The 27,768-nt window shown below is 39.5% G+C and overlaps 1 protein-coding gene across 16 annotated transcripts in view; it reads left to right on the top strand.

Moving 5' to 3' along the window:
* The first annotated feature begins 210 nt into the window (after positions 1 to 210).
* The window catches only part of RALGAPA1 (Ral GTPase activating protein catalytic subunit alpha 1), a 231,449-nt gene continuing 203,891 nt past the window's right edge, over positions 211 to 27,768 (top strand). For 7 of the 16 annotated variants that reach the window (XR_012159487.1, XM_073349040.1, XM_073349044.1 and 4 more), the window contains exons 1-7: positions 212 to 568; positions 16,752 to 16,862; positions 17,763 to 17,812; positions 19,221 to 19,278; positions 21,116 to 21,159; positions 21,785 to 21,962; positions 25,302 to 25,417. Coding sequence is in view for 15 of the 16 variants with exons in the window: in XM_073349040.1 (XP_073205141.1) it covers positions 463 to 568; positions 16,752 to 16,862; positions 17,763 to 17,812; positions 19,221 to 19,278; positions 21,116 to 21,159; positions 21,785 to 21,962; positions 25,302 to 25,417 (663 nt within the window). In the remaining variant the exon portion in view is untranslated. Of the gene's footprint in view, positions 569 to 16,751; positions 16,863 to 17,762; positions 17,813 to 19,220; positions 19,279 to 19,643; positions 19,742 to 21,115; positions 21,160 to 21,784; positions 21,963 to 25,301; positions 25,418 to 27,768 lie in introns of those variants that run through there. The other 9 variants (XM_073349047.1, XM_073349045.1, XM_073349038.1 and 6 more) reach the window with 3 other exon arrangements.

Genomic DNA, 27,768 nt, shown 5'->3' with positions numbered 1-27,768 from the left:
TGCCTGCTCTCACCCCAACCAGCCCACAGCTTCTGCGTCAGCTACTGACCCAGACCAGTCCTGTGCACTATCCTCCCCATGCGCCTCCCCAAGTCCCACCCCTTTGCCACCACGCTGGGCGCTGACCCCTAAGGCAGAATTGAACGTTGCGCCTCGACTTGCGTTTCAGACCCGCTGTGACGTAACGGCGCGGTTGCCACGGGAACACAGGGGTGTGCCTGACGGCTGTCGTGAAACGACGAGAGTACTAGAGCTGTGCGAGGAGCCCGGGCCCTGCCTCCGCCCTCTTCTGGGGCACTGACTCCGCGACACTCCCCCTCCCCCGCCGCATCGCACCCGGAGGAGGCGGTGGTGCTGCCGTTGTTTGCTATGTAGGGGGCCTGGTGCGGGCGCATCCGGAGGCCGCTGTCCGCCTCTTGAGCGGAGAGGCCCCCGACTGCCGGGCCGGGGGTGTCCGGCGGCATGTTCTCCAAGAAGCCGCACGGGGATGTGCGGAAATCCATGCAGAAGGTGCTGGACACCCGCAAGGACCCGCTAACCCGCCTTAAGCACCTGCGCGTCCTCATCGGTGAGGCCCAGGGTGGGAGCGAGAGGGGGCCCAAGCGGGGACGGTGCCCCGGCCCGGGGGGCGTGGGGAGCGAGAGGGGGCCTGGCCCCGGTGGGGCAGAGAGGTGGGGTCACTCCAGTCTGGGGTGTGTTACAGTGTGCTCTGTGCTCGGGGACCCAGGCTTGTGGGCTCCTCCTGGTGAGTCCTGGCTGGGTGCTTCCTCCCTCGGCTGGCGGCAGGGCTTCTTGGCCCAGGTTCCTGGTTTAGAGAGAGACAAAACTTAGAGGCTTGTGTCTGCCCCGCTGCATGAGTGAGGGGGAGAGAGAAGGGGGAGGATGGGCGGTGTTGCCTGTGAGGGGTGGGTGGATCCGCACCCAAAAATAGGAGGGCAGGCCCAGAGCCTCAACCAAACCTCTTTGTTGGCATGATAGTTTACACGGTGTTGATTAAGTGTAAATGACATTAACATTGAGTGTTCCTAAGTAGCTCAGGTCATGGAACATCTGTTTGGAAAAGGGCTTTGCAGGAGTGCCTGAGATCTGATTCCTTTGGTCCTTGACCATGGCTCTGCCATTTGCTGAGGCAATTTTTGAGGTGGAGTGAAGGGTTAATCAAGTTCATGCCACCTCTTTTTACCCCCCACGAAGCCTGTGTAATATGAAAGACTCCAGTAATGCTGAGTTTTTTGGAAGTTGTGATAAAAAGGGAGACGTTCATGTGTTTAATTTGTCCTGTGAAAGAAATATATGCTAGATCTGTATAAATACTACAAAATTGTTTGATATCTTTGTTGAATAAAAATTGCTAATGAGCTTTAATGGCATTTGTAACCCCATATCCATTTTTCACTAATGCTTGTATTAGCAAATTTTGTTCGTAAGAATTTTCACAGTAACAGCATCACAAATACTTGTTAAAATGTATTCATATATGTATTCATGTTGGACGTGTTCATGTGACCATCCTGAAAGCGCCCTTGGATTTGGGAGTCCTTCAGTCAAGGAGTGGAATCGGCACTAAGCAGTAGCTTAGTACAAATAGTGAATGATAGGTAATGAATACATGACACAGTAGCCATGGTGATAATTTTGTTAAAGGTCAGTAGGTTGAAATAACAAATACATTTGTAAAAATCCAAGTTTGTTCAAGGATACTTAGAGAAGAGAAAAAGTGATTGCTTTCACTGCAAGTAATTCTGTGTCCTGTTTTTTCTGCCCTGAAATACACTAGGTGCAATTGTAGTGTCGGTCACTTTCTGTACATGTGATTAGAGCTGGGTCAAGAAGAGTGACCTTGGTGCAACTGCATTTCTTAGTTTTTGGGTAGGAATCAATGCTCCCAGCTGTTCTTATTTGGGGGTATATAAGTTTCTCTGCTTACAGTTCCAAACTGCTAAGAAAATCAGTTATTGCTATTGGTACTTGTTCCACTAAATGCCAATGCAAGTAACATGTGGTAGCCTTACCGTTTACAGCAATTATAATTACGCTGTCTCAAAAGAGGATACTACATCCTTGTAATTAACTTCTCTTACTGCTGGGATGGGCTGGAACAGCTATCTCCCCATCCTTGAAATCATTGAACAGTTCTTACCTGTTTATATTGGACCAGTTGTGGCTTGCGTTGTGTATAAATACAGTAAAAGCTGTGTTATCCGGCACTTTATGAGCCAGAAAGCTCTATTAACTGGCATTTCTGATATCTCCCAATACAAATCTTCAGTCTAGTAACTGGGACTAGTATACTGCCCAGGAGGTTATGCATTTGCACATTCTGCCCTCTACTTTTATGCAAAAGAGGCAGAAGACAAGTAACCTCATCTTCTCCAGCATTTGAAGAGGTCTGCAATAGGAACCAGCCTCACAAAGGAACAAAATGCAATTCTGAATTTATATTATTTGGTTACCTTTAGTCTGTGTATTGTTTGGTTTGAACTTCCAGTATTTACTTCCACTCCTTTGGAAGTCAGATGTGGTTGATAAGAAACAAGGGCTGCAGCTCTGTTAGGAACATCATCACAGTGTCAAGCTAATTGTCCTTAGTTACTCTGAGGTTTTTGCAATGACTTTAAAACAGATTAAATCTACTGGAGCATGTTTTCCTATGACTTTTCCTCCCCACACCGCATCCTTAGAAACACAGCACCTGCCTGTTCCCTCTGCCACAGTCTTAGGCTATGTCTACACTGCACAACTTTTACTGACATGGCTGTGTCACTACCAGCCATGCCACTAAAAGTCATGCAGTGTAGCTGCGGTTTATTGACTCTCCTGTCGCCAAAAACTTCCACCCCCGAGAAGTGGCGTTTGCGTTGTTGGCAGGAGAGCGCTCCTGCTGACAAAATGCTGTTCACACTGGCGCTTGTCATTGGCAAGACTTTTTTGTCTTTTGGGTTTTTTTTTAAACACCTCTAAAAGACAAAAAATTTGTTGCTCAATTGCCAGTGTAGACATAGCCTTAGAGTACAGTCCAGTGCATGACTATGTAGACAAAGGCAGATTGCTGGGCGTGAATCTGTCTCGCATCGTTTCCTTTTTTGCCATGATCTGGCTACAAAATTGTGCCGCCTTGTGGATGTGCTCTCCTACATATCCGTGAATTGGAAAAATGACAGGACTTATTCCGTATGCTCCTATTGGCACCTCCCACATACACACTTGACAATAAACAAAATGGATTGCTGATGGTCTGTCTGTAACCTTCTGTTCTATAAGGATTACTCCTTTCCTTCACTCCTTAAAAACATGGTGCAAACACACAGTGCAAGCAAATCTGCTGCTTGTTTACAAGACCCCTGCCTCTTCTCCCATCTTCCTTTCATGATTGGTCTGCACGACCAAATTTATAAATATTGGTGCCAGTATCAGATAGATGTCTGGTAGCAATAGATAAGGATAACTGTCTGCATTTATTTGGTACACCAGGAGCTGTCTCCTAGTCTGAGCAGTGAAGTATTGTGTCTTCCTGTTTACCATCTTCTGTGACTACTCCACCACATTGTAATAGCGGGCACTCTGCCATGTGCTCCAGGGGAGCCAACCCAACCGCTCCAGCGTAGTCTCTGGGGAAAGCTTTTCCCAATCTCTACTCTATTTTGCTTCCGCTCTATGTGAAGACTGACTTTTGTACCTGTCAGATCACTTCTTTCCCAACCCCTGCATATCAGCAAGTTGTAGCAAAAGGAGAATCCTCTAGCCATTTCACATCCATCAGAGAAGATAAGAGTTTACCTCCCTTCATAAACTTAAAACCCCTTAATGGAGTTGCAAAGTACACTTAAGGTAACCTACTTGGAATCTGAATGTCTGCTGTACACTTAAAGTTTGGTCCAGTAGGTGATTGTGTGACCACAGATCCAAGCCCTGGACAGTCACTGCTTTATTAGAACTCTTTGCATGTGTTAATAAAATAATGGAAAAAGGAGAATCGGCTGACCTAACTTGTTTAGGTTTTTTAAAAGGCCTCTGACAAAGTCCCTCATAGGAGGCTACTAAAATAGTGAAGTTCAGTAGTCCTGGTAGGAGAGGCAGAGTGCTGGCATGGATCAGAAATAGAAAACAAAGAATAGGAATTGTCAGCTTTCATCATCATAAAGGATTAACAGTTGGGTGCTACAAGGTTCTGTATTAGGACCAGTGTTTAAATATATTTAAAAGCGGAGGAGGCAAGCAATGAGGTGTCAAAACACATAGATGACACAATATTGTTTATGTTGGTCAAAACCAGAAGAGACGAACTTTGGAAGACCTAACCAAACTAGATGAATGGACCACAAAATGACAGATGAAATTTATTGTTGACAAACGCAAAGTAATAGACATTGGAAGGAATCATTTGAATTAGTTTTACAGCTCTGTTTGTTCTAAAGTAACTGCATCATCTTGAGAACTACCATGGCATCGTTGTGGACAGCTCAATTGAGACTTCTGCTCACTGTGCAGTAGCAGTCAAAAATGCAAACAGTGTAATGATGCATAAAGAACAGGATGAAGACTAATAGGAAAATATGCCATATAAACAATGATATGCCATCACATTGAATACAGTGTTCAGTTCTACTAACCCCCATCACAAAAAGACTATAACAGAAGGTAGAAAAGGTTCAAAGATGGGAGATGAAAGTGATTCCAATCTGGAAAACCTCTGCTATGAAGAGAAATTAAAAGGATTGAGACTGACTTCAGAGAGGGCCTATAAATACACAAAATAATAAATGACACAGGGAAAGTAAAAATGTCTGTTCACTTTTTCTCATTCTACAAGAACCAGGGGAAATGCATTGAAATTGAAAAGTGGCAAATTCAAAACTGATAAAAGGAAATATTTTTCACACAATCAAGATATGGATATCATTGTGACAAGATTTTGTATGGAGGCCACGACCTTGGCAGCATCCTAAAAAGAATTTTAAACATTTCTGTGGATAACAATAATATCCAGAATTACAATAGTAAATATATATTTAAAGTAGGAAGGGATAGAAATCCTTAAGTGTTGGGGCATATCGGTCTCTTGGCAGGGGGTTAGGTTGCAACTTTCCCTTGGTCAAGTTTTCCCATAATTGCCTACTGCAGTGTTTTCTGTCTCTGAAGCAGCTGGTACTGGCCATGGTTGGAAACAGGATTCTGGACTAGATAGACCACTAGCTTGATCCAGTATGGCAGTTCCTATGTTCCTGTGGAAATTTTTTCTGTAGTCATCAGGAACTTCTGTGTGTGGCATATGATTTCTTAATGGTATCGCTATATTTCAGCATGATTTTACTGAGCTAGGGTGCTTATCTGTGGCTACCTGATGTATGCTGTTAAAGGCAGTCACATAGTTTTATTTAATGTGAGCCACCTGGGGTTTATATATATCTTCATCAAATGCATAGAATGGAACATATAGTAAGAAGTGAGCTGTAGCTCACGAAAGCTTATGCTCAATTAAATTTGTTCGTCTCTAAGGTGCCACAAGTACTCCTTTTCTTTTTGTGGATACAGACTAACATGGCTGCTGCTCTGAAACCTTGGGTTTTTAGAGGACATCCAACTCCACATGCTTTAACACAGCAACCTGAAGCAGGGACATTGCATTGGCCTCATTAGCACTACAAAAATAATTTTCCCTGTCTTGATATTTACTGCTTCTTGTCAACTGTTGAGAATAGGCTACTTCCACCTTAATTGAATTGGCCTTGTTAGCACTGACCCCCGCACTTGGTAAGGCAACTCCCATCGTTTCATGTGCTGTAATATATCTATACTGCTTACTGTATTTTTCACTCCATGCGTCTGATGAAGTGAGTTTTAGGCCACGGACGCTTATGCCCAGATAAATTTGTTAGTCTCTAAGGTGCCACAAGGACTCCTCCTTGTTTTTGCTTTCTCCCTGTGTAGGAGAAAGGAAGTTATTCCTATGTAAATACCTCCTAGTGTTATCTCTCATGGCCTGTGTGAAGTGACTTGATTGCTAATGGGCCATGTCTTTGGAGATGAGTTCCATCTGTTGGGGAAGGCTGCTAGTTGTTCAATCCAGGGGCAGCAACTGAGACTGCTTTAACGGGAGGGGCAGAGGTGTGCTTCATGCTCCTTATTGAGGTGGGTCTTGCCTTCAGAATAAATAAGGCAATTTTCCAGACTAATGTTGGTGTGGAAAACTCTACAGATGCTAAAATTGGGTGTTATGATAGTAGTTGGCTGCAACCTTAACAGCGAAGCTATCACTTCTCTGCAGTATTTCCATGACTTCCCGCCCCCCCCCATGATAATTGATAAAAATTGCCATGACTAGTCACAGCATTCTTAATCAAAAGATGCTTTTAGTGAAGTGTGTGTGTGTGTGCACACATACACAAACGATGAATAGTTATAGTGAATCAACTGCAGAAAAAGTTACATGATACTATAACGTAGTGCTAAGAAAAAACAAACTCTAGGGGTCCTTTAAATACTGTACTGGCTGGGGCCCCTATTTTCTGTGGTAACACAAATAATACATGAAAGCTTTTTTTAGAACAAGGGGTTGGGGAAAATTTTCAGGTTACACTAATTTAATTAAAAAGAAAAGGAGTACTCGTGGCACCTTAGAGACTAACCAATTTATTTGAGCATAAGCTTTCATGAGCAAATTTAGTTCTGAGGTAGATCATTAACCCTTTCATGAAAGTGAACTTTAACGATGTAGACTTGCTGTGCTGCCATGCCGTCAGTACCTGAACTGATGCTTCCACTTGCTGAAGCAGAAGGCATAAGAAATATTTTTTTTAAGTTAGGCTGTGTAAATGTGCTAAAAAGTAAATACTCCCTCAAATTTCTGTGAGTTCTGTTTGCTTTATGGAATAAGTTAAATAAATGTACATTGCTGTAAACTAGGTCCTTTAAGAATACACAAAATTCTGATTAAATTAAGATTTTATTTTCTGGTCCTGATAGTTTTATTCCACAGTAAAAATGTAATGGGGAAAGAATAGTTTTTGTTTTTTGCTGAATATTTTGCATCTAATATTTAAAACTAAGACCAACTTAATAGCTGCTAATGTAAAGGTAATGTAATTTAACCCCACCCCCTGAGCCAAAGTTCTCATTAAAATAAGTTTTAAGACTCCAGTTTGTATGGTTACAAAGAGAACCTTAAAAATTGAATAAATGTAAAGAAGTGTTGATTCCTCCTGAGTTTGCTGGTAACCTGAAACAACTTAGGTTTGACAGCTTTCGGGTACTCTATTTCATCTCAATGGAATGTCAAAATTTAAACCTGATGACAATGTAAATGTCAATGTTCACTATTTTACTGCTGTTCAGTTTAGCAAAAACATCCAGCAAATGTGCTTGTTCATTAATTTTTGGAATGTTGAAGGCTGAACATCCCAAATGTCAAAACCTCCAGCTGCTTTCCCCTGGCAACTCCTATAAAGCAGTAATGAATTTTCCATACGGAAGTCTGGTTGCACTCAAATAATCTGCGGCAGCATTAAAAAAGATTAACATAAAGAAACCAAAATGGATCATTTTATATTGGAAGGACTTTTGCATAGATCTTGGGCTCATGCTGTGTAATTTAGGCCTGATGTACCATATAGGATACAGACTTATTTATAGTATGCACTGAGTGGTATACACTTTTGGGCCTGATCCAAAGTCCGTTGAAGTCTCTGAGGATGTGTATTGTATGTTTTCACACCCTAATTAAAGGGACACAGGTGTTGTATCTTTAACAAAGCCACCCTTCTCCCAACATTTAGTTAAATGTTGGAGTTAAATGGGATTTAAAAAACCCTTCTACCATGTTAACAGTCAAGCATCAAGTGAGCTGGGAAACTCCTTACTGAATAACAATGCTACCTTCCCCCTGTTGTATTTGGAGTATAGTAATTTAAGCAATATGGCTTATCAAATGTTTTGTAGTCTTATTTTAACGTTTTTTGTTAACTTTTATCAGAACATTAAGTTCTGAGAATTTTCTAATGAACTTCTCCAAATGATTAGTTCCTTTATTTAATTCAAAGAGAACTGTCACTATAAATATTGGTGCTCTGTGCAGTTTACTGTAACCTACTGAAAGGCAGCAAGCAGATTACTGGACTTGAAGTCTGGAATAATATATATATATTTTGGTACCATTTACCTTCTTGATCAGATGCGTAGAGGAATTTTGGACACTGAAATGTTTTCTTATTGGTTGCACAGATCATTACAAAAATTGCATTTGAAGTCCTTATAGTATAAAGTCTCAATATAAATCTAGCCCTCTGTAAGTTTTCTAGTTATATAGCAGTATCTTTGGGTATCTTTGTTAAGATGGTATAACCTGCCTTAAAGTGAGAATTTTTTTTGATGTTAGTGTTGCCACATACTCTGTGTTCACCCATAATTTTTCGTTATCTTTAAATAAAGAACTAAATAGTTTTCAACAATAAACAGTCAAAATCATATGTAAAAGAAACTATGGTTTGATATGTAAGCTTATAATATCTTACAGCATTACATGTATAGCATTTAGTAGCGATAACTCTTTGTAGTGTAAACTCTAGTCCTACATTGATTGTTTCTACCTTACCTTGAATATATACCGTGATTGTAGAGGAGATATTTGGTCTTTTTCTTTTTTTAAATTTCAAGTTTTGTTAAGTGAGTTTTATTGTTCACCATTGATCCTCTGTCCTATGCAGAGAGATCCTCTGTCCTATGCAGAGACTATTATTTTATTTTAAAATAAAATTAAATTACTACTATTACTTAGTAGATAATCTAGTCAAGAAAGCAAAATGCATTTAACATGGAAACTAATAATTCTAAGTAACATAGGTGAACTTCCCTTGATGGTTTCTGGTGACATAGCGAAGTGAGCTGTAGCTCACGAAAGCTCATGCTGAAATAAATTGGTTAGTCGCTAAGGTGCCACAAGTACTCCTTTTCTTTTTGTGAATACAGGCTAACACGGCTGTTACTCTGAAACTTAAAATTATATGTAATTTAACTTATCAATGTGGTATAAAAATCTGTGATTGCACTCTATAATACATAGAAATTGGGTAAAATGAATAAAAACAAATTATACTAAAACAGTTTAACTTTATTTTAAAAAAAAAAAAAAAGCTCCCCAAGTTCCTGATCCTACAAACAGGTGTGCATGGATGGGTGGACTCTTTAAGCCTGTGCAGACTTTCATTTATTGGGATGCTTCATGGGTATAAGGAGCTGCCCACGTGACTCCCTTTTACAGGATTAGGTACACAGCAAAAATAATTTTCCTTCACTCTATGCTGCACATCTGTTTCAGGGTCACTGTGTTAAGGTGTTTGAAGCAACAAGTTGTGATTTATCTCACTTTTGATTTATAAACTTAAATTGATATTCTGCGTAACAAATTGTATTTTGTGACATTTGTAGTGTTAAGATGTTTTTCTTAGCAGGATTGGTATTGTGGATACAAAATTTCTTGCATATTGGTTGAGAAGAAAGATGATCCAGTGGTCAATGGGTAGTTGCAAATCCTAAATGTCTGAATTCAGGTCTTTCCTTTGCCAGATATCCTGTGGGGAACTGGCTTAACAAGACTTTTGAAAAAGACCACAGATTTTGGGCACCTGTTTTTTGGGTGCCCACCATAGGGGGTAATTTTTTTCTGAAAACATTGTGCACCAACCCTCTGAAAATCAAGCCCTTTTAAAGTGTGTGAAGTTAGGTTCCTGAAAATGTAGGTATCCAAAATCATCATTAGTCACTTTTTAAAGTCTTGGTTTTAATGTCGGTGTGCCTCAATTTCCCATCTGTAAAATGGGGATAATAGGACATCCATATCTTATAAGGTTGTTGAGGATAAATGCATTTAAAGCTTGAGAGATACTCTGATACTGTGGTAATGGAGGCCATATAAGTACTGTAGATAAATAGGTCACTGACTTGAATGGAACCTGTGTCCATCATAGTGATCAGAAGTTGTTGCCATTTCATGATTGGTGGTGTGACTGTAAGGGCTTGGTAATATCAGTGCAGTTTCTAAAGACAAAGTGTCCATAACCCACAAAGCTGTTATCAAATTGCTATTTTGCTTATAGTGTAGGAGACAGAGTGTGTGAACGATCCTCTTGCAACAGTAGATAATCTCCACCAGTGAGCCACATTCCTGTTCAGCAGGGGTGTATGAGAGAAGCTTGCACTGCCACTGAGTCTGCAGTAGTGATTCTGTGAATCAGTAGAGATCTTAGATGTTCAGGACTGTCAGTCTAAAAACCCTAAAAATAAGGCATTAAAAAGCTAAATGAAATACAAATAATAAATCTTTAAAACACAGAAAGATCCCTCTTTATAATGTCTGACTGTTTTGCTAAATCCAACTTGCATATAAATACAAATGAGAGGTGGGAGGTTCAGTAAGCTAAACTGTATTAACTGTGCTGGATGATGCAGCTGGATCTTTCAATCTGCCTATTATGGGTTTTATATATATTTGAGGATGGAAGTATCAACTTTAGAAATGCATGAAATGCACAAGAAAATTCTCTCCCCCTAACAGTTTGAAGTAAACTTAAAAATGGCCATCTTATATTTACTTGTCTCTGGCCACTATAAAAATATTAAGTAGGTAAGTAGATTTCGGGCATTTGGTACCCATTCATGTGGCCATGTAAAGTTGCTTTACCAGTGAACAGTCGCCAATGGTGGGTAGTGGCTGTCTTCCTTTGGCACCTCTCTAATAGGGCTTGTGAAGTACGTGTATCTTTTTTTTTTTTTTTTAGTGTGTGTGTAATTCAGTGTATTTCAGGCTCTACTTTTTTTTAAAATACACTAAACCTTTGTAATTCAAAGGGTTTTTTTAGTCCTTTTTTTTTTTTAAAGTAATGACTATCCAATAGTATTTGCATACCAATTGTGGATTTCTTTAATGGTTTAAGAAAAAAAATAAAATTATAGTTGTTACTTTCATTGTATTTCTCCTTGCTTCTTTCTGTCAGGTTAACAAAAATAAGACACTCATTTTGTCATAAAATGAACTTGGAAAATGCTCAGCTATTTAACGTTTTTATTTAAACAAAGACAAACTAATTTTAAAATCTTCTTTCTAATAAATCTAGAAGAACATAAAGACTAGGTTGGAGAAATGGGGGAAAAGTGTTAAGGAAAAGTTGCATATACCATACACAAGGCATACTAGTGACTAGATATTACAGGTTCTAAACCAATTTTTCTGTTACAAGGTATTTGTTTAAAGTAGAATATTGAAGCAGTATTCTGAAATTTGAGATTCAGCAATTTGAAAATGTATTTCCAGAGTTAATTATCTGCTTAAGTACTTCATTCTTATGTTTTATGCTATAGCAAGGTGTTAAGTGAACTGTATTTTCCTAATATACACTCAGAATTTTTTAATGATGATGGGAAAGTGAACTTTACTATGGTAGAGCTATTTTTATACAGTTCAAGCTTTGGCCTTCTAGCCTCTAAATATAGAAGTACTGTACATTATCCCCTTCCTTCCTCTCCCCTGCCCCCCGGGACAAACTTTTCTGACTGAATTACATGGTGCCAGATTTATTTCTGAGAGTTTTATTTCCATTAGAGCATAAGTTACCAAGAAAACAAGGAATAAATTGGGTTGTGTTGGAAGTATGTAGCTGCAGATCAAAGATACAGAGATCTATTTGTAAACTAACTTTGTTAGTTAAGATTGAAGGTGTGTTTCATTATAATCCCAATAACATCCACAACCAAGATTACACAAACTACCTTTTTAAAAATCCAAACACTAAAGTGTCTGGAAATGACCATTGAAGGATTCCTCTCATTTCCCACTGCTACATAACCTTTTCTTACTCACTGTCACCCTACTCAACTTTCCTCACCCATCGCATCTTTACCCCTTTAAAACTTCAAAAAATATGGTGGTGGAAATCCATTATTAAAGTCTTGTAGAAAGTCACATCTGGCAATTAATATCCAGTAGCTGTTCAGCCTACATAAAATAAGCTGGTGGTCTTGGTGCAGTTCGTAATGAACGGGTGCTCATGTCACAGAAATCCCCACCACAACTTTCAACTTTGTTATGCCATCTTGGCGAAGAAAACGATTGAGCTTCCATGAGACTGAACTGCCTCTTTACTCCAAAGGTGGTCAACATCTCTGTGTAGGGTTGAGACATGCTGATGGTGGCACAACATGAGGAAGCTAGGTTATACATTCTAGGAACAAAGAATGCAGGTCATACCGACAGAATGGTGGACTGTATTCTGGAAAGCAGTGACTCTGAAAAGGATTAGAGATCATAGTAGACAAGCAATTCAACATGAGCTCCCAGTGCGATGCAGTGGGGGAAAAAAGGGCTGATGTGGTCTTTGGATGTATAAATGGAAGAGGAAGGAGGTAATTTTACCTTTCTATACAACTCGATGAGACTGATAGCGTAATATTGCATCCAGCTGTGGTGTTGCACATTTGAAAAAGAATACTGAAAAACTGAAGAGGGTGCAGAGAAGCCACAAAAATGATTTGAGGGCAGGAAAAAAATTCCTTCCCATGAGAGACTTTGTTTATCAAAAAGAAGATTGAGAGGTGACTTGATCAACCGCATTTGCTCCAACCCCTCAGACAAGAGACAAACACCTACAAGATATCTATCAAGCATTCTTAAAACTATAATACCCACCTGCTGAAGTGAAGAAACAGATTGACAGAGCCAGAAGAGTACCCAGAAGTCACCTACTACAGGACAGGCCCAACAAAGATAATAACAGAACACCACTAGCCATCACCTTCAGCCCCCAACTAAAACCTCTCCAGCGCATCATCAAAGATCTACAGCTGATCCTGAAAAATGATCCCTCATTCTCACAGATCTTGGGAGACAGAGCAGTCCTTGTTTACAGACAGCCCCAAACCTGAAGCGCATGCTCTCCAGCAACCACACAACAAAAACACTAACCCAGGAACCTGTCCTTACAACAAAGACTGATGCCAACTATGTCCACATATTTATTCAAGTGACACCATCATAGGACCTAATCACATTAGCCATGCCATCAAAGGCTCGTTCACCAGCACATCTACCAATGTGATATATGCCATCATGTGCCAGCAATGCCCCTCTGCCATGTACATTGGTCAAACTGGACAGTCTCTACGTAAAAGAATAAATGGACACATCAGATATCAAGAATTATAACATTCATAAACCAGTCGGAGAACACTTCAATCTCTCTGGTCACGCGATTAAAGACATGAAAGTTGCAATATTACAACAAAAAAACTTCAAATCTAGACTCCAGCGAGAAAGTGTTGAATTGGAATTCATTTGCAAATTGGATACAATTAACTTAGGTTACCTTGCATAATGACTTAGCCACTCCCAGTCTCTATTCAAGCCTATTTCCCCTTGTTTTTTCCTCCCCCCGCCCCCCCCCCCCCAATGTTCTTGTTAAACCCTGGATTTGTGCTGGAAATGGCCCACCTTGATTATCATGCACATTGTAAGGAGAGTGGTCACTTTAGATAAGCTATTACCAGCAGGAGAGTGGGGTGGGGGGATGTATTTTTTCATGCTTTGTGTGTATAAAAAGATCTTCTACACTTTCCACAGTATGCATCCGATGAAGTGAGCTGTAGCTCACGAAAGCTTATGCTCAAATAAATTGGTTAGTCTCTAAGGTGCCACAAGTACTCCTTTTCTCTTTAGACTTAAAGGTGGCAATTTTGCAGCAGAAAAGCTTCACAAGGAGAAACTGCTGAGCTTGAATTAATATGCAAACTAGATACCGTTAACTTGGGTTTGAATAGAGACTGGGAGTGGCTGGGTCATTACACATATTGAATATATTTCCCCATGTTAAGTATCCTCACACCTGCTTGTCGACTGTCTAAATGGGCCATCTTGATTATCACTACAAGTACTCCTTTTCTTTTTACTACAAAAGCTTTTTTTTTTTTTCTCCTGCTGATGATAGCTCCTCTTAATTAGCCTCTTACAGTTGGTATGGCTACTTCCACCTTTTCATGGTGTGTGTGTGTGTAGATATAATAATCTTACTGAAGTGGGCTGTAGCCCACGAAATCTTATGCTCAAATAAATTTGTTAGTCTGTAAGGTGCCTCAAATACTCCTGTTCTTTTTATGTAATACAATGTTTTTGACTTTTCAGTTTATAAATATTGAAAACTGAAATATGAGCCATATGTATAACTTCATTGAGAAAATACCAAACCAAAATGTGTAGACATTCTAGTGTTCAGTATTACAATTACACATTAGTATTAAGCCCACTGTAGTCTATTTGTACAACCCCAAATTAATCTACTTATGTACTGCTTATGTAACCAAAATTTGAATATGCAGCTAAAAGTGTTGTGTTGTGCATTAACAAAATCATTTTAATATAGAAAATGCTTTAAACTCAGACTACCTAGCTTTTTCTAGTGTGATTAAAACCATGATTTAACCTGGTAAAAATTACCCGTGCCATTCCTGCTCCTCACGTGATGATTAAAGGGCCACAATCTTCACTGAGAGCAATCTGGTGTTAGCCCCATTGTTGATGATCGGAGATAGTCACTTTGGGTAAGAGCAAAACTTTGTACAGTTGAAGTTTTGATGTTGAAAAAGATTGAAGAAATCAGATGTTCATGAGAATCCTTTAAAAATAAATGGCAATACTTGGAATGACATTGTGAGAGATGGCAATATTGCAGACTTAGGCGGCAGAAAAAACAACTGGTAACTTGCTGTACTTAGAGCCATCTTCTTTAATTAGTTGTTACTCATTACTGTTGTGACGGATTCCCCGGGATGCAACCTGGAGCTGGGTACCGCTGAGTACTCTGTCTTACCAACCTGGGCTCCCTCTCGCACTGTGATTCTGCAGCAGGTACTGCACTTACACAGACAGGAACATACCCAAATGAGTTACATGAATGCTTTTGCCAGCCACTCATGAACCAATAATAGGTTCCATCCAATTCCCCCAGCCTAGGACCCCAAGGCTCTACTGTCCTGCAGATTTCCCAAGCACTTCAACCAAAACACTGTTCTAGGTAAAAAAATAAAACAGGTTTATTAATTACAGAAAGATTTTCAGTGATTATAAGTAGTAAGCCTACAGATAAAAGTTGGTTATGTAAGAAATAAAAGTAAATTCACAATGTGAGTTCTATAAACTGGACAGGATTTGAATCAAGCAGTGTCTCACCCTGATAGGTAATACGTGCAGGTTACAAATCTTCTATACACAGGCTGGAACTCTCCTTCAGCCTGGGACCACCTTCGCAGTTCTATCTTTGTTCTCCAGACATGTTTTCAGGTGTTGAGTTGTGTGGGGAATGAGGACAAGTGATGATGTCACTTCTCTTTTATAAAAACAACGAGGAATCCTTGTGGCACCTTAGGGACTAACAAATTTTTTGGGCATAAGCTTTCGTGGGATATAACCCACTTCATCAGCTTGCTGGTAAGATCCTTGGTTATGTCTCCATTGTTTGTGCTATCTCTGAGAAGTTTCAATTGTATACAGTTCTTGGGATAGTCCTTGGGAATGTGGATTCCTATAACGGGCCATCAGCACGTCTGGCTCCTCCATTGTTGCACCTAAAAGGCTGGTTGTGGTTGTTCCCAACCTCACAACATATTTTAGTAACACACACATAGCAAAACTTCATAATTTCCCTACAATGATAGCACATACAATCCAACAGGATATTAATGTTCAACAGATCAAGACTTTTAAAATGATACCTTAGAAGGCGTACTCTGCACAAAATATATAATAATTCTTTGACCATGGTGAATATGGGGATTCCAGGGTGCTGCTTTGAAGCACAAGCATTTGACATCTGTCATTTACACTTTGTCACTTATAGCTTATCATGAATGCAGGTAGTTGTGAAGTCATTGGTTTTAAACAAAAGGATCAGAAGAACAATGGTGTGAGGAGGACTGTCATTAGGAGATTATGGTCAGACTGATAATTAAAAAGGCCTTTATTTAAGGTGGAACGAATGTATAACAATATAGTGAAGTTTGTATACTGACGCATTTGGCCCATATAATTTAATGATGTTAATTGTGAAGTATGTGTCCACGTTTTGGTTAGTTGTGTAAAGTATTTAATTTAATTTTTCTTTTTTGGTGGGGGTAGGGGTGGAAGTACTTGGTGGGTTTCTAGGTACTAGAGCAGTGGGCCCCAACCTTTCTGTGGCAATAGCATATTGCTATTCCCAGAAGGCTGTGGTGGGCGCCGGACACCCCTCTGCCGAAATGCCACCGAGAAGCTGTAGCGGCGAGAAGCGCTGCAGCCGAGAAACAGCAACACTTCTCGGCGGGTGGTTCTTCGGCGGCGGCATTTAGGCAGCACAGTGTCCTGCAGGTGCACAAAAATGCTCCGGCAGGCGCCATGCCGCCCGCGGGCACTTCTTTGGGGACCACTGTACTAAAGTGTCCTGAACTCAAGGAATGCTTAAGATAGAATTGGTGTGACACCTTTGATGTCTTGCATGCAAAACAAATTTAAGAAAGAATGGTCATTGTTTGTCTTGCTTAGCCATAAATCTATACTAAGCAATCCGATCCCACCGACTTGAATTTCATTAGCTGGAATTGTAAATGTGCTTTGACTTCTGTATTGAATATATTAGTCATCCTAAACACCTTCCGGTATTATTATTAAACATTGATATAACTTGTTGAAGCATAAGGCTAGATAAATGAGAGAGAAAAATAACCTTTTGTTTATGTTTCAGAGAATGCAGAGTCCAATGATCTTAAACAGTTTTTTGACCTACACTTTTCACATATATATTATGTGTTCTTTGAAAATTTTGTGACTATTGAAGTAGGTCTCAAACAAAAAGGTAAGAATTTCAGATGTCTTTCAAATTTGAAATTTCTTTCTCTGCAGCTGTTTATTGACACCTTGAATCAGGGTTGGCCTTGATTGCATCATTTGTGCTCAACTGTTTGTTACCATCTGTGTGGGCTGTGAGATCCAAGGCAGGTTCACCAGTTGGATCATTCTTAGCAAGATACAAAGGGAGAAGCTACTGACACTCAGATTGGGCAAGGAGAGACAAGCTCGCCTGCTAGCCCTTCTAATCTTCATGCAGATTTGAGGAGACTCAAATTTTAAGGCTAGCTGTGTACTGTAGATTTAAAGAAATAGTTTTTATTTCCCAAAATATACTGCATGTTTTATAAAGTGTGTGGTATAATTTGATCTGGAGAGTGGGGCAAGTCAAAAAAGTCACCTTTGTTAAAAAGTTCTTTAATTGTCTCTTGTTGAATGTTATAACTCCATTCCATAGTTTGCTTTAATATTCTGTGAGAGAAAAATATAAACCAGAACTCAAAACCTTTTCATCTAATAGTGCGGTTTCACATTTTAATCCAATTTAAAAAGTGAAATCTAAGTTTGCTCTGAAACCTAAATAAATTCCACTTACATCTAGGTTTTGTATTGTTATCCCTGCAAAATATTTTGCATTTTATATTTTTAGTGACTACACTAGTCATTAGCTCCATAGTTACAGTTGGTTTCAGGTGTGTTCATCTGTAGACTCTAAATATAATGTCAAAATATAGGGTACTGTTTTCAACCAGTCTAACTCCTTGCAATAGAAGGAATGTAAATCTACTTTCTGTGTCTGTAGAAGTATAGATGTTTTGTGTATTTATATTTTTAGTCAATGGGCCCTTAAATGACTTTTCATAATGAAAACTACATAATTTAAGGATTCTTTTTAAATTAAATTTAGGTCACAAGTCTCAGAGGGAAGAATTAGATGCTATACTTTTTATTTTTGAGGTAAGATGTTTTGAATCTTCCAGTATTGTTTTTTGACTCGGATAATTTGCCAGAAAAGTTTTTGAGTTTTAACACAATGGAACTGTAAGATTAGGCTGTTAGAAGTTGGAGCAAACCTGGAGAGAGCAAATCATGTAATTTCATGGGGAGGATCAGTGAATATGGTTTTGGTAGGGCCGTTGCCTGCTTCTTTGGATGCAACTACACAGGTTAAACATTAACTGCTCAAAAAATAATGTATTCAGTGTAGTTGTAACTGTGTCAGTTCCAGGATATTAGAGAGACCAGGTGGATGAGGTAATAGCTTTTATAGGACCAACTTCTGTTGGGGAGAGAGAAGCCACACACAGCTCTTCAATTCTGGAAAAGGTACTTCCAGCATCACAGCAAAATGCAAAGTTGAGCTGATAGTTTAGGGTAAGTAGTTAGCATGTATTGTAAGGGACCATTCAAGGCAGATTGTTATTAACACCTCTGCAGTCATCCGTGGATCCTACACATGTCTAACACAACATGTGGCATACCTCATCCAGTGCACTAAATGCCCCAATAACTATGTGAGTGAAATCAGACAATTGCTGTGCTCTCAAATGAACTCTCACAGGATATTTTTGTCTTTTTATCATTTTCCTATCACCTGTGGGTGAACACTTCACAAAGAGGTCAGATATAGAGTGATCGATCGGCCCTCACCCTCAAAGGAAACCTGCACAACACTTTTTCAGAAGACAAGCTTGGGATTAAATTGATCACTCTGCTAGGTACTAAAAATCATGGGCTGAAGAGAGACACTGTATATATGGCTTATTACAACAATCTGTAACCCGCTAACCCTCTTTTTGTCCTATGACTGTAGAGGTGTTAATGGGCCACTCTACCTTGAATGGTGCCTTTAGACTGTGCTAGCTACTTATGCTAAACAATCTGTTCCACATTGGATTTAGCTATGATGCAGCTTTCCCAGGCTTGAAGAAGAGCTCTGTGTGGCTCAAAAGCTTCTCTCTCTCATCAACAGAAGTTGGTCCAATAAAAGATATATTACCTTACCTACCTTGTGTCCCCACAAAGAATGTAATTCAATGGTGGAAATATATACTGGAGGTGGTCAGATATGTGGGAAGACACTATAGAAATACTTGTTCATTTATATAATTACAGAGAAATGCTGCATATGTATATTTAACTTGAATCTTGGATGCAGATAAAAATAATTTTCTAAACATTTGCTTATTTTCTTCCTGCGAGTGGCTGTTTTTTTGGGGTGGGTGGATGCCGCAAAAAGACAGCATTATTAATTAAGAAAACTTACATTTTCTCCTTGATAACGGCTGTTAATCTTTGGTAATTCTCGCATATGTTTTTTAAGTAATAACTGTGTAGTGTGGATTGTTGGCTTTTGCTTTTGTAGAAAATTTTACAGCTTCTTCCAGAAAGGATTCACCAGAGGTGGCAGTTTCATAGTATAGGTGAGTTTGTATTTAAAAAAGAAATCTTTTTTTTTTATTATAAGTGGTTTAAAAAAATAGAATCAAACAAGATACTATATAAAGTGTAATTGAGTTCTTTAATGTCTTAAGTTTGACAGTTTTATTTGCGTGATAATATAAAGGAGGGGATAGGGATTACTTAAAGTGGCATAATAAGGAGCAAGGACTTGAAACATCTGCAACTTTTAAAAAAGAAACTTAGTCTCGATGTTCTTAAGCTTCTTAACAATAAGGTAACTGATATTATGAAATGTTTTTTCTAGAGAGATAGTTAAGGCACTGTGACATTTGGAGATCACTCAGACAAGCAAGGGCTTCTGTCACTGCCTGCCTTGTAACTTTAGGTGCCTTACTGTGATGGCTCAGGACCCTGATACCAGGAGCCAGCACGCAAGTATAAAGTCTCACCCTGGCTTCCACCAGAATAGTTACTCCTTTCAAGGTGACCCTTGCAGTTCCGAGTCTCCCCCAAATTAGTCTACCCCGAGTTCTTAACTACCGGACAGCTGCACTTTTCCCATCTGGTTCATCACCCTGAAATGCACGAAACCTGCTCTCCACCCCCCCCCGCCCCAAGACAGCAGCTTGCTTTGGCACACACACTCCACATAGTTCGCACACTGGAGACCTGCTTGGGTTAAAAATAAACAAAACATTTTATTTGATAGAAAAACCATAGATTCAAAGAATAATTATAAGGGGAAGCAAACGCATACAAGTTACACAGAAGATAAACATAAAGATGCAACCACAAGCTCTTTGCTTTCAAATTAAACTCCCATTTCTAATAAAGCTTACTATTGTCTCTGAAAAGTTTCCAATCATGCCCACTGCCACAGTGGGGATCCAGCGTTCAGACAGCCTCCCACCTTCAAGACTGTCCCTCTGATTCTGGATAGACTTCACTTCAAACCTTTTCCCTTTTAAAAAGGGTTTACAGGGTTTTTTTTTGTTTTCTGTCAGATTAGTGATTCAGGGTGGGGGAAGTCCCCTCTTGACTTTATAGCTGGGGTGTTTTAGTTTCTTCCTACTAATGTTTCATTAGTTATCTTTTTTAGGATTGTACAGTGCTAGGTGCTTGGAGCTAGTCTCGTCTGCTTGGTGAGGCATCCCTTCCCAGTCTTCACTACTTACCACCTTGTTGTGAGGTGGAGCTGAATGTTGTAGCACAGATTATTAGCACAGTTTTCTCTGTATAAATTCAAAACCACAGTCTGTATACATATCTCCTAAAGACCATTAAGTTCAGAACATTACAAGGTTTCATAAGACATTACTTGACATACTTTTTTAACGCAATAATTGGACCCTGATTGTCATAGGCACATTACTGGAGTTTTGTATAAAAGAACATATTAGAGAAAACATAAAGATAGTGTAGATGGAAAATCCTGCTCTATGCCATGAGTTAAAGTAGATGACCCAGGAAGTCCTTTTCCTGTCTGGTAATGATTTAATGTAAAAAAGAGGAACACTGGAACACAAGCTATCCAGTATAACCCTAAACTAGGCATTTGAATAGCAACAACATTGATGAATTGGGGGGATTTGCCCACTTGTGCTTTTATTTACACCATCCTACATTTCTATAATTTTTTTTGTATTGATTATGAGAAAAAGAACAGATCTTGTAGAAGGTGATCTTTTTTCCCCCCTTCTGGCATTGAGGTGATTGTCAGAGGATATCAAGTTCACCAAGAGTAAATTGGAGATTGCCAAGGACTTGCTTAAAAGATTATCAAGTCTGACCGAGAACTCTGACATCTGAAGTTAAATAAAGAGCAAAGAACATCTTTAAAATATATTTTCCTTTTAGGCTTGATTTTAAAGAAACTGCTTCACACCGGAAATTCCTTAAAGGTAAGAAAAATAAATATATATCTTTGCTTTTGCATTTTTGATGTGTATATTGTATTAGAATAATCACTGGCACAAAACCAGTAACACTGACTAACAAGATTGATTACGTTCATAATAGGCCCCAAACCTGTCAACTTCTGTGCACCTGGTTTAGTACCTTGAGAAGTCCCATAGAGGTAAGCAGGTGCATAGTATTTGCAGGAGTGGCGCTTTAATTTTTGCTTTCAAGAGGAAAGAAGTCCTAATTTTTACTTTATATGGGGAGAGGAATAGTTTATGGCTCATTTATATAATATGAGACTTCAATCTTTTTCTTTCATAGTTTTGATTATGAGCAGAAATATCTAATAATTTTTAAGAAATATATTTTGTAACACTGATTACTTTTGAGGGAAAAAAGAGTGGTATTGTTGACATGCCCTCTGTTGTAGTTCTTTACTGAAAGGGAGATTGTGCCAGGGAGTGTGCAAAAATAGCACTTTTGTATTCTCCAGACCTGGTCCTTTTGCTTATTCGTATACATATGTAAGGAAGCTATTTGCAAGTGTACACACTAGAGTGTAATGCAGCGTAAAAAGAAAAGAGTCTGAGAAACAAAAAACTCCTCCTTTTTTCCCCTTTTAAGATCCGTCGAGAAGGTGTGCGTCTCTTCCTCTTGTGGTTGCAAGCACTTCAGAATAACTGTAGTAAAGAACAGCTGTGTATGTTTTCTTGCTTAATTCCTGGATTTTCATCACCACAATCTGAGTATGGACCTCGAACACTAGATAATCTCATTAACCCTCCACTTAATGTACAAGAAAGTAAGTAATTTAGTAACATTACCCAGTTCTTTACATGGTCCCATTTCACTAACTTTTCCATTGCTCAGGTACTGTAGAAATAACTAAAGTAAGTAGTCTGACATGCTTTCTGTTACCCATGGGGATTTTGGAACCACTAATGAGTGCAGCTGTGCTCAGGGCTTCTAGGATCCTGGTGTTGTCATTGACCCTGACCCTTATTTCTCTTCCCACATCTCTTAGGAACATACATGTTGCTTTACTGCAGCAGAGCAGTGGTCCAACTAATCCAGTATCTTGACAGTGGCCAGTACCTGGTATTCAAGTGAAAGATTTATGAACCAACATAGTGAACAATTTATAGAATAACTTGCCCATAGGAGAAACTGTAACCTCTAATTGGGGCCTTATGCCCTGAGGCATAAGGGCTTATATCCTCTTATGACTTAATTTTTATACTAGCTAATGCAACTGGATATTTTCGTTATCCATATGGATGAGCCTTTGATTCCTACTAGATTCTTAGTCTCAATGATTTCTTGGGACAATGAGTTCCGCAGGTCGCTCGGAGCAACATTTATACCTGCGGCTGTATCACTATCTCCATAAGACCCCTGTATGAAGATTTATTTCAACTTCACTTTTTAAAAAAAAGCAAACAGATTCATAGCATCATCTCCTCTCATATTGGTTATCCTAACTAGAGCTGGTCAGAATTTTCTGACAAAACAGGCTTTTATTAGAAACTGTTGATTTGTCAAAATGTAAAATATTTTGTGGAAACATATTCATTTAAAAAAAAAGAGTACTTTTGGCACCTTAGAGACTAACAAATTTATTTGAGCAGAAGATTTCAGTGGAAAATACAGTGGAGAGATTTATATATACACAGAACACGAAACAATGGGTGTTACCATACACACTGTAAGGAGAGTGATCAGGTAAGGTGAGCTGTTACCAGCAGGGGAGGAGGGAAAAACCTTTTGTAGTGATAATCAAGGTGGGCCATTTCCAGCAGTTGAAAAGAACGTATGAGGAACAGTAGCGGGGAGGGGGGGAATAAACATAAGAAATAGTTTTACTTTGTGGATGAAGTGAGATGTAGCTCACGAAAGCTTATGCTCAAATAAATTTGTTAGTCTCTAACGTGCCACAAGTACTCCTTTTCTTTTTGCGGATACAGACTAACACTGCTGCTACTCTGAAACCTGTCAATATTCACTTCAGTGAACTTCCAGTGAATCACCACAGGCCATGCTTGGTTTCCCAGCAGCTGTCCTGGTGGGCTGCTGGGGACACCGGGGCTTCCAGGGTTCGCAGCTTCAGAGCAGCCCCATTGTGAGGATTGTGCTAGGGACCCTAGAGGTTCTTGTTGTCTTGTCTATCATGCTACAGTGTCCAGGACAATAGGAAAGGAGGAATAAACAGGGCAGGACTTCATATGCTGTTAGGCAGCAAAGAATTAGAGGACGAGGAGCTGGAAAAAATTCCAAGCGCCAATTACAAGAGAGTACAAAATAGAGAAGCACTGAACTAATGTAATTGGAGAGTTTAAATAAACATGTAACTAAAATCTAAAAGCAGCAACAATAATGATAAAACAGGTTTAAGATTACTGACTAATGAAAGAGGAACTGAAAGAACCATAGGATAGATATTTTAATTCCTTAAAACAAAAGTGTGAAATCCATAAAATCAAGACAAATGAGGAAAATTCCAAAATGGAACAATAACATTTTTAAAATAGGAACTCAGCAGACAGATTTAGTAAAAGAAGTATTCAAAGGTAAGCACAGATAGCCTTGATGATAATGACTGATGTGTGCTTACCACATAAAAGTGAAAAAAGTACAAAGGGGATAAGGCAACTTGTGGGGACTTATTGGTAAAGTCTTTTAAATTTGAATCCCTCTAAGGGTAGGGTTTTTGGTTGTAATTTGTATTTGATTTTGTTTTGAGCAGCCAATTTTCCAACACGTGTTTGTTGTAATTTTGCAGACAAACACAAATTAAGGGAAACAATATATTTTTATTTATTGATGAAATGTACTATAGGAATATAGTGCTGGAAGAGACCATTGAAGGTCACTTCATCCATTCCCCTGCGCTGAGGCAGGACCAGATATACCTAATCTAGAGGTGTTTCTGTCCTATTCTTAAAAACCTCCAATGGTGGGGATTCCTCAGTCTCCCTTGTAGCATGTATCCTAGATCTTAACTTTCCTCGTAGTTAGAAAGTTTTCCCAATATCTAACCTAAATCTCCCTTGCTGCACATTAAGCCCATTATTACTTGTCCATGTCCACTGAAGATAGGACAACAGTTGATCACCATCCTCTTTATAATAGCCCTTAATATATTTGAAGACTGATATCTAATCCCCTCTGTCGTCTTTTTCTCAAGACTAAATATGCCCATTTTTTTCATCCATCTTCATAGGTCAGGTTTTCTAAACCTTTTATAATTTTTGTAGCTCTCTTCTGGACTCTTTCCATTTTTTTCCTTACCTTTCCTAAAGTGGGTATCCAAAACTGGACACGCTACTCCAGCTGAGACCTCACCAGTGCCAAGTAGAGCAGAGTAGTTATCTCCTGTGTATTGCATACAACCCTTCTGTTAATACACCCCAGAATTATATTAGCCTTATTCACAAATGCATCACTTATTCAATTTGTGATCCCCTATAATTCCTAGATTTTTTTTCTGCAGTACTATTTCCTAGCCAGCTATTCTCCAATTTGTATTTGTTACATTTGATTTTTCCTTCTGAAGTTTAGTACTTTGCACTTTGTCTTTATTGAATTTGATCTTGTTGATTTCAGACCAATTCCCCAATTTGTCAAGGTGTGTTGAATTCTAATCCTGTCCTCCTAAGGCTTTCAAGCCCTCCTAGGTTGGTGTCATTAGCAATTTAATAAGTATACTCTCTATCCCATTATCCATATAATTAATGAAAATATTAAGTAGTACCAGACTCAGGACAGACTCCTGTGGAACTCCTGTAGATACATCCTCCCAGCTAGTGAACCACTGATAACTATTCTTTGGGTATAGTTTTTCAACTATTTGCGCACCATACTTATAATAATTTCATATAGACCACATTTCACTTGTAGGCTTATGAGAATGTCATGTGGGACTGTCAAAGAATTTACTGAAATCAAGATAAATCACATTTGCTGCTTCCCTCCTATCCACCTGGCTGGTAAAAAGGAAATCAAATTAGTTTGTCATGGTTTGTTTTTGACAAATCTATGTTGGCTATTATATATCTCCCTTTTACCTTCTAGGTGCTTACAAATTGATTGTTTAATAATTTGTTCCAGTATGTTAATAAATTTATTTTTTATTTTTGGACAGCGCAAGTGACTGTAGAGGAAATTACTCCACTTGTCCCTCCACAATCAGGAGATAAAGGACAAGAAGATCTTACAAGCTACTTTCTAGAAGCACTTTTGAAATACATAGTAATTCAGGTATGTTCCATAGGTTGCAAACAGAAGAAGAGTAATTATTTTTGATCCATCTACTGTAATGGACCAACAGCACTGTAAACATACACAGGAATGACTAATTATTTTGTTTCACCTTCCAAGAGCGTATCTTATAGAAAATATACTTTCAGAAAGTGTCTGTTTCTCGTTTGTGCCAAGGTCCACAGATCAATCGTAGTGGATACTTCAGCCTGCTTAAAGCTTGGGAGCAGAACCAGACCTGTCAGTCACTGATAGGAGGGGAAAGCCTGGCCTCTGGAAGTTACCTCCAGTTTTTTCTGCCCCCATGCGGCTGATGGGCTCAACCCAACTTTACCTGCTGCCAAGCTTTAGTGAGGAAAAATTTCAAACTTTATTTCAAATGTTTAGACTAACAGTTTAATCCAATAATATGTCTGTCTAATTCCCAAGTACATCCCTAGGGCATCATTGGAGCTGAGGGAACAGTCTCCCCAAAAATCCACTTTTGCTAGTGAGGTGTTTTTAGCAGCTGATGCTCTTGCAGGCTTGAGGGAGTGTGCTAGGTTGAGGAAAACCCAGAGGCAAAAGGGCCTTACTCAAAAAGGGGATGAAGCATGTTGGGGAGCTCTGCTGGCTCTGCAGGCAGGATGCAGTTTCACCCTCCCAGCACAAGCTGGGTAGGGTCCCCTTAGCTCCCTTCCTTTCCCAGGGCAGGAAATGAGCCAGGCAGGAATGGGAAAGAATTTGCTCTGGGGCAGCCAGCCCTTTTCTCCCCATAGTACATGAGGAAAGTGAAGCGAGAAGGGCAGACTGCCAGATGGAAGATCACACCTGAGTCCTATGGCCCATCAACCAGATCTCTGACTGTGGAGCTCAGCTGCTGCCGCCGCCTCCTCTCACTGAACCAAGGATGGAGGGCACTGGACATTGCTGATGCCAGTGAATGCAGTAAGGGGCTTTTGGGCTCAGCTGCCACCTCTAACTCTGCTCCCCTGGCAATCCCAACTCATGGCCGAGGCTCAAACCTCCTGGGAAAACAGACTTATCTGATGCATGTAAATTCCATTCAACAGAGAGGGATCTAGTTCTGGGGAGTCAGTACCTTTCTTGAGGAACTCAGGAGAGGCCCGTTTGTGGGAGGGAAAACTCATAAACCAAGCTGCTTGGAGGACAGGGAGATCACTAGCCTTTTGACATATTTTTGGAGTCTTCTGAGCCTGATTTCATACTGCCTCTGAAGCAGGCTTATGGGAAAAGACTCTGAAAGGGAAAGTTAATTAGTTCTGTTTTCCCTGCTCACCTTACTGAGTGCAGCAGAGCAGATAATCCTCAGTGCCTGTTTCCCCTGCTCAGCTCCACAGACTGCAGCATGGCAAATCAGAGCAGAAAAGACCAGGCCATAAACATATGCTGATGCCTGTTGGTGTGCACCCCTCCCTGAACCTCCCAAGGAAATTCTTTCTCCTAAGGGGAAGAAGACCTCCAGTCCAAATCAGTTGCGAATCAAATAATATATCTAAACACCAGAGGATAGATTGTGAGGCAAGAGTTCACTGTAAAACTAAGCTTAGGAGGTGTACAGCAACCCAAGGCAACCTGTAGCTATATATTCCTTCTCATGTAGCCTTGAAGGATCTAATAGTGGCGTAGGAATTTCCTGCCATACCTAAAAGAATGGGAAAGTATTGGGCTATCATTCCCAGTCACCATGGCCTAATGTCCAGATAATTGTTCCCAGCTTCCCTGCCTCTCCACTGCCTCTACTTCCTCCCTGGGGCAGATGGTTACGGAGTGATGAGAGGGGCAGCATCCCAGATCTGGAAGAGTCAGCAGGCAGTAAAGGGTTTTCATGGCTCGCCATTTTTTTTCATTCTTTCCCAGCTTCCATTTTATGAGGTCAGTAGGCTCCCAATAGTGTACTAGTTAAAATTTAATGTGGTATCACTACTGCATATAAATGTGGCTATCCTGATCAGTGACTTAGGATTTTTAACTGGGGAGATTTTTACCTGAAAGACTGGTCTCTTCACTATACAGGCCTTTCAAAGTTAGCCATGTGTGGGCTGGCATAATTTCAGTCCCCTCCCTGGGGCATGAAAACTTCCAGGTGTCATTAGTACAACAAAAATAAACAAAAACTGTTCTGTGACTCCCTAAGTGCCCCTGCATACTTTTACAAGCAGTGCTAATGTGGGTGGATAATATTGCAAGTAGGGCTGTCAAGCAATAAAAAAAATTAATAGCGATTAATCGCACCATTAAAAAAAATAAAATGGAATACCATTTATTTAAATATTTTTGGATGTTTTCTACATTTTCAAATATATTGGTTTCAATTACACAGAATACAAACAATATAGTGCTCACTTTAT

The sequence above is a fragment of the Lepidochelys kempii genome, chromosome 6, assembly GCF_965140265.1.
Source record: "Lepidochelys kempii isolate rLepKem1 chromosome 6, rLepKem1.hap2, whole genome shotgun sequence".
Classification (NCBI taxonomy): Eukaryota; Metazoa; Chordata; order Testudines; family Cheloniidae; genus Lepidochelys; species Lepidochelys kempii.
Note: the sequence above shows the minus strand (reverse complement) of the source record. Positions and strands in the feature narration are given on the sequence as shown.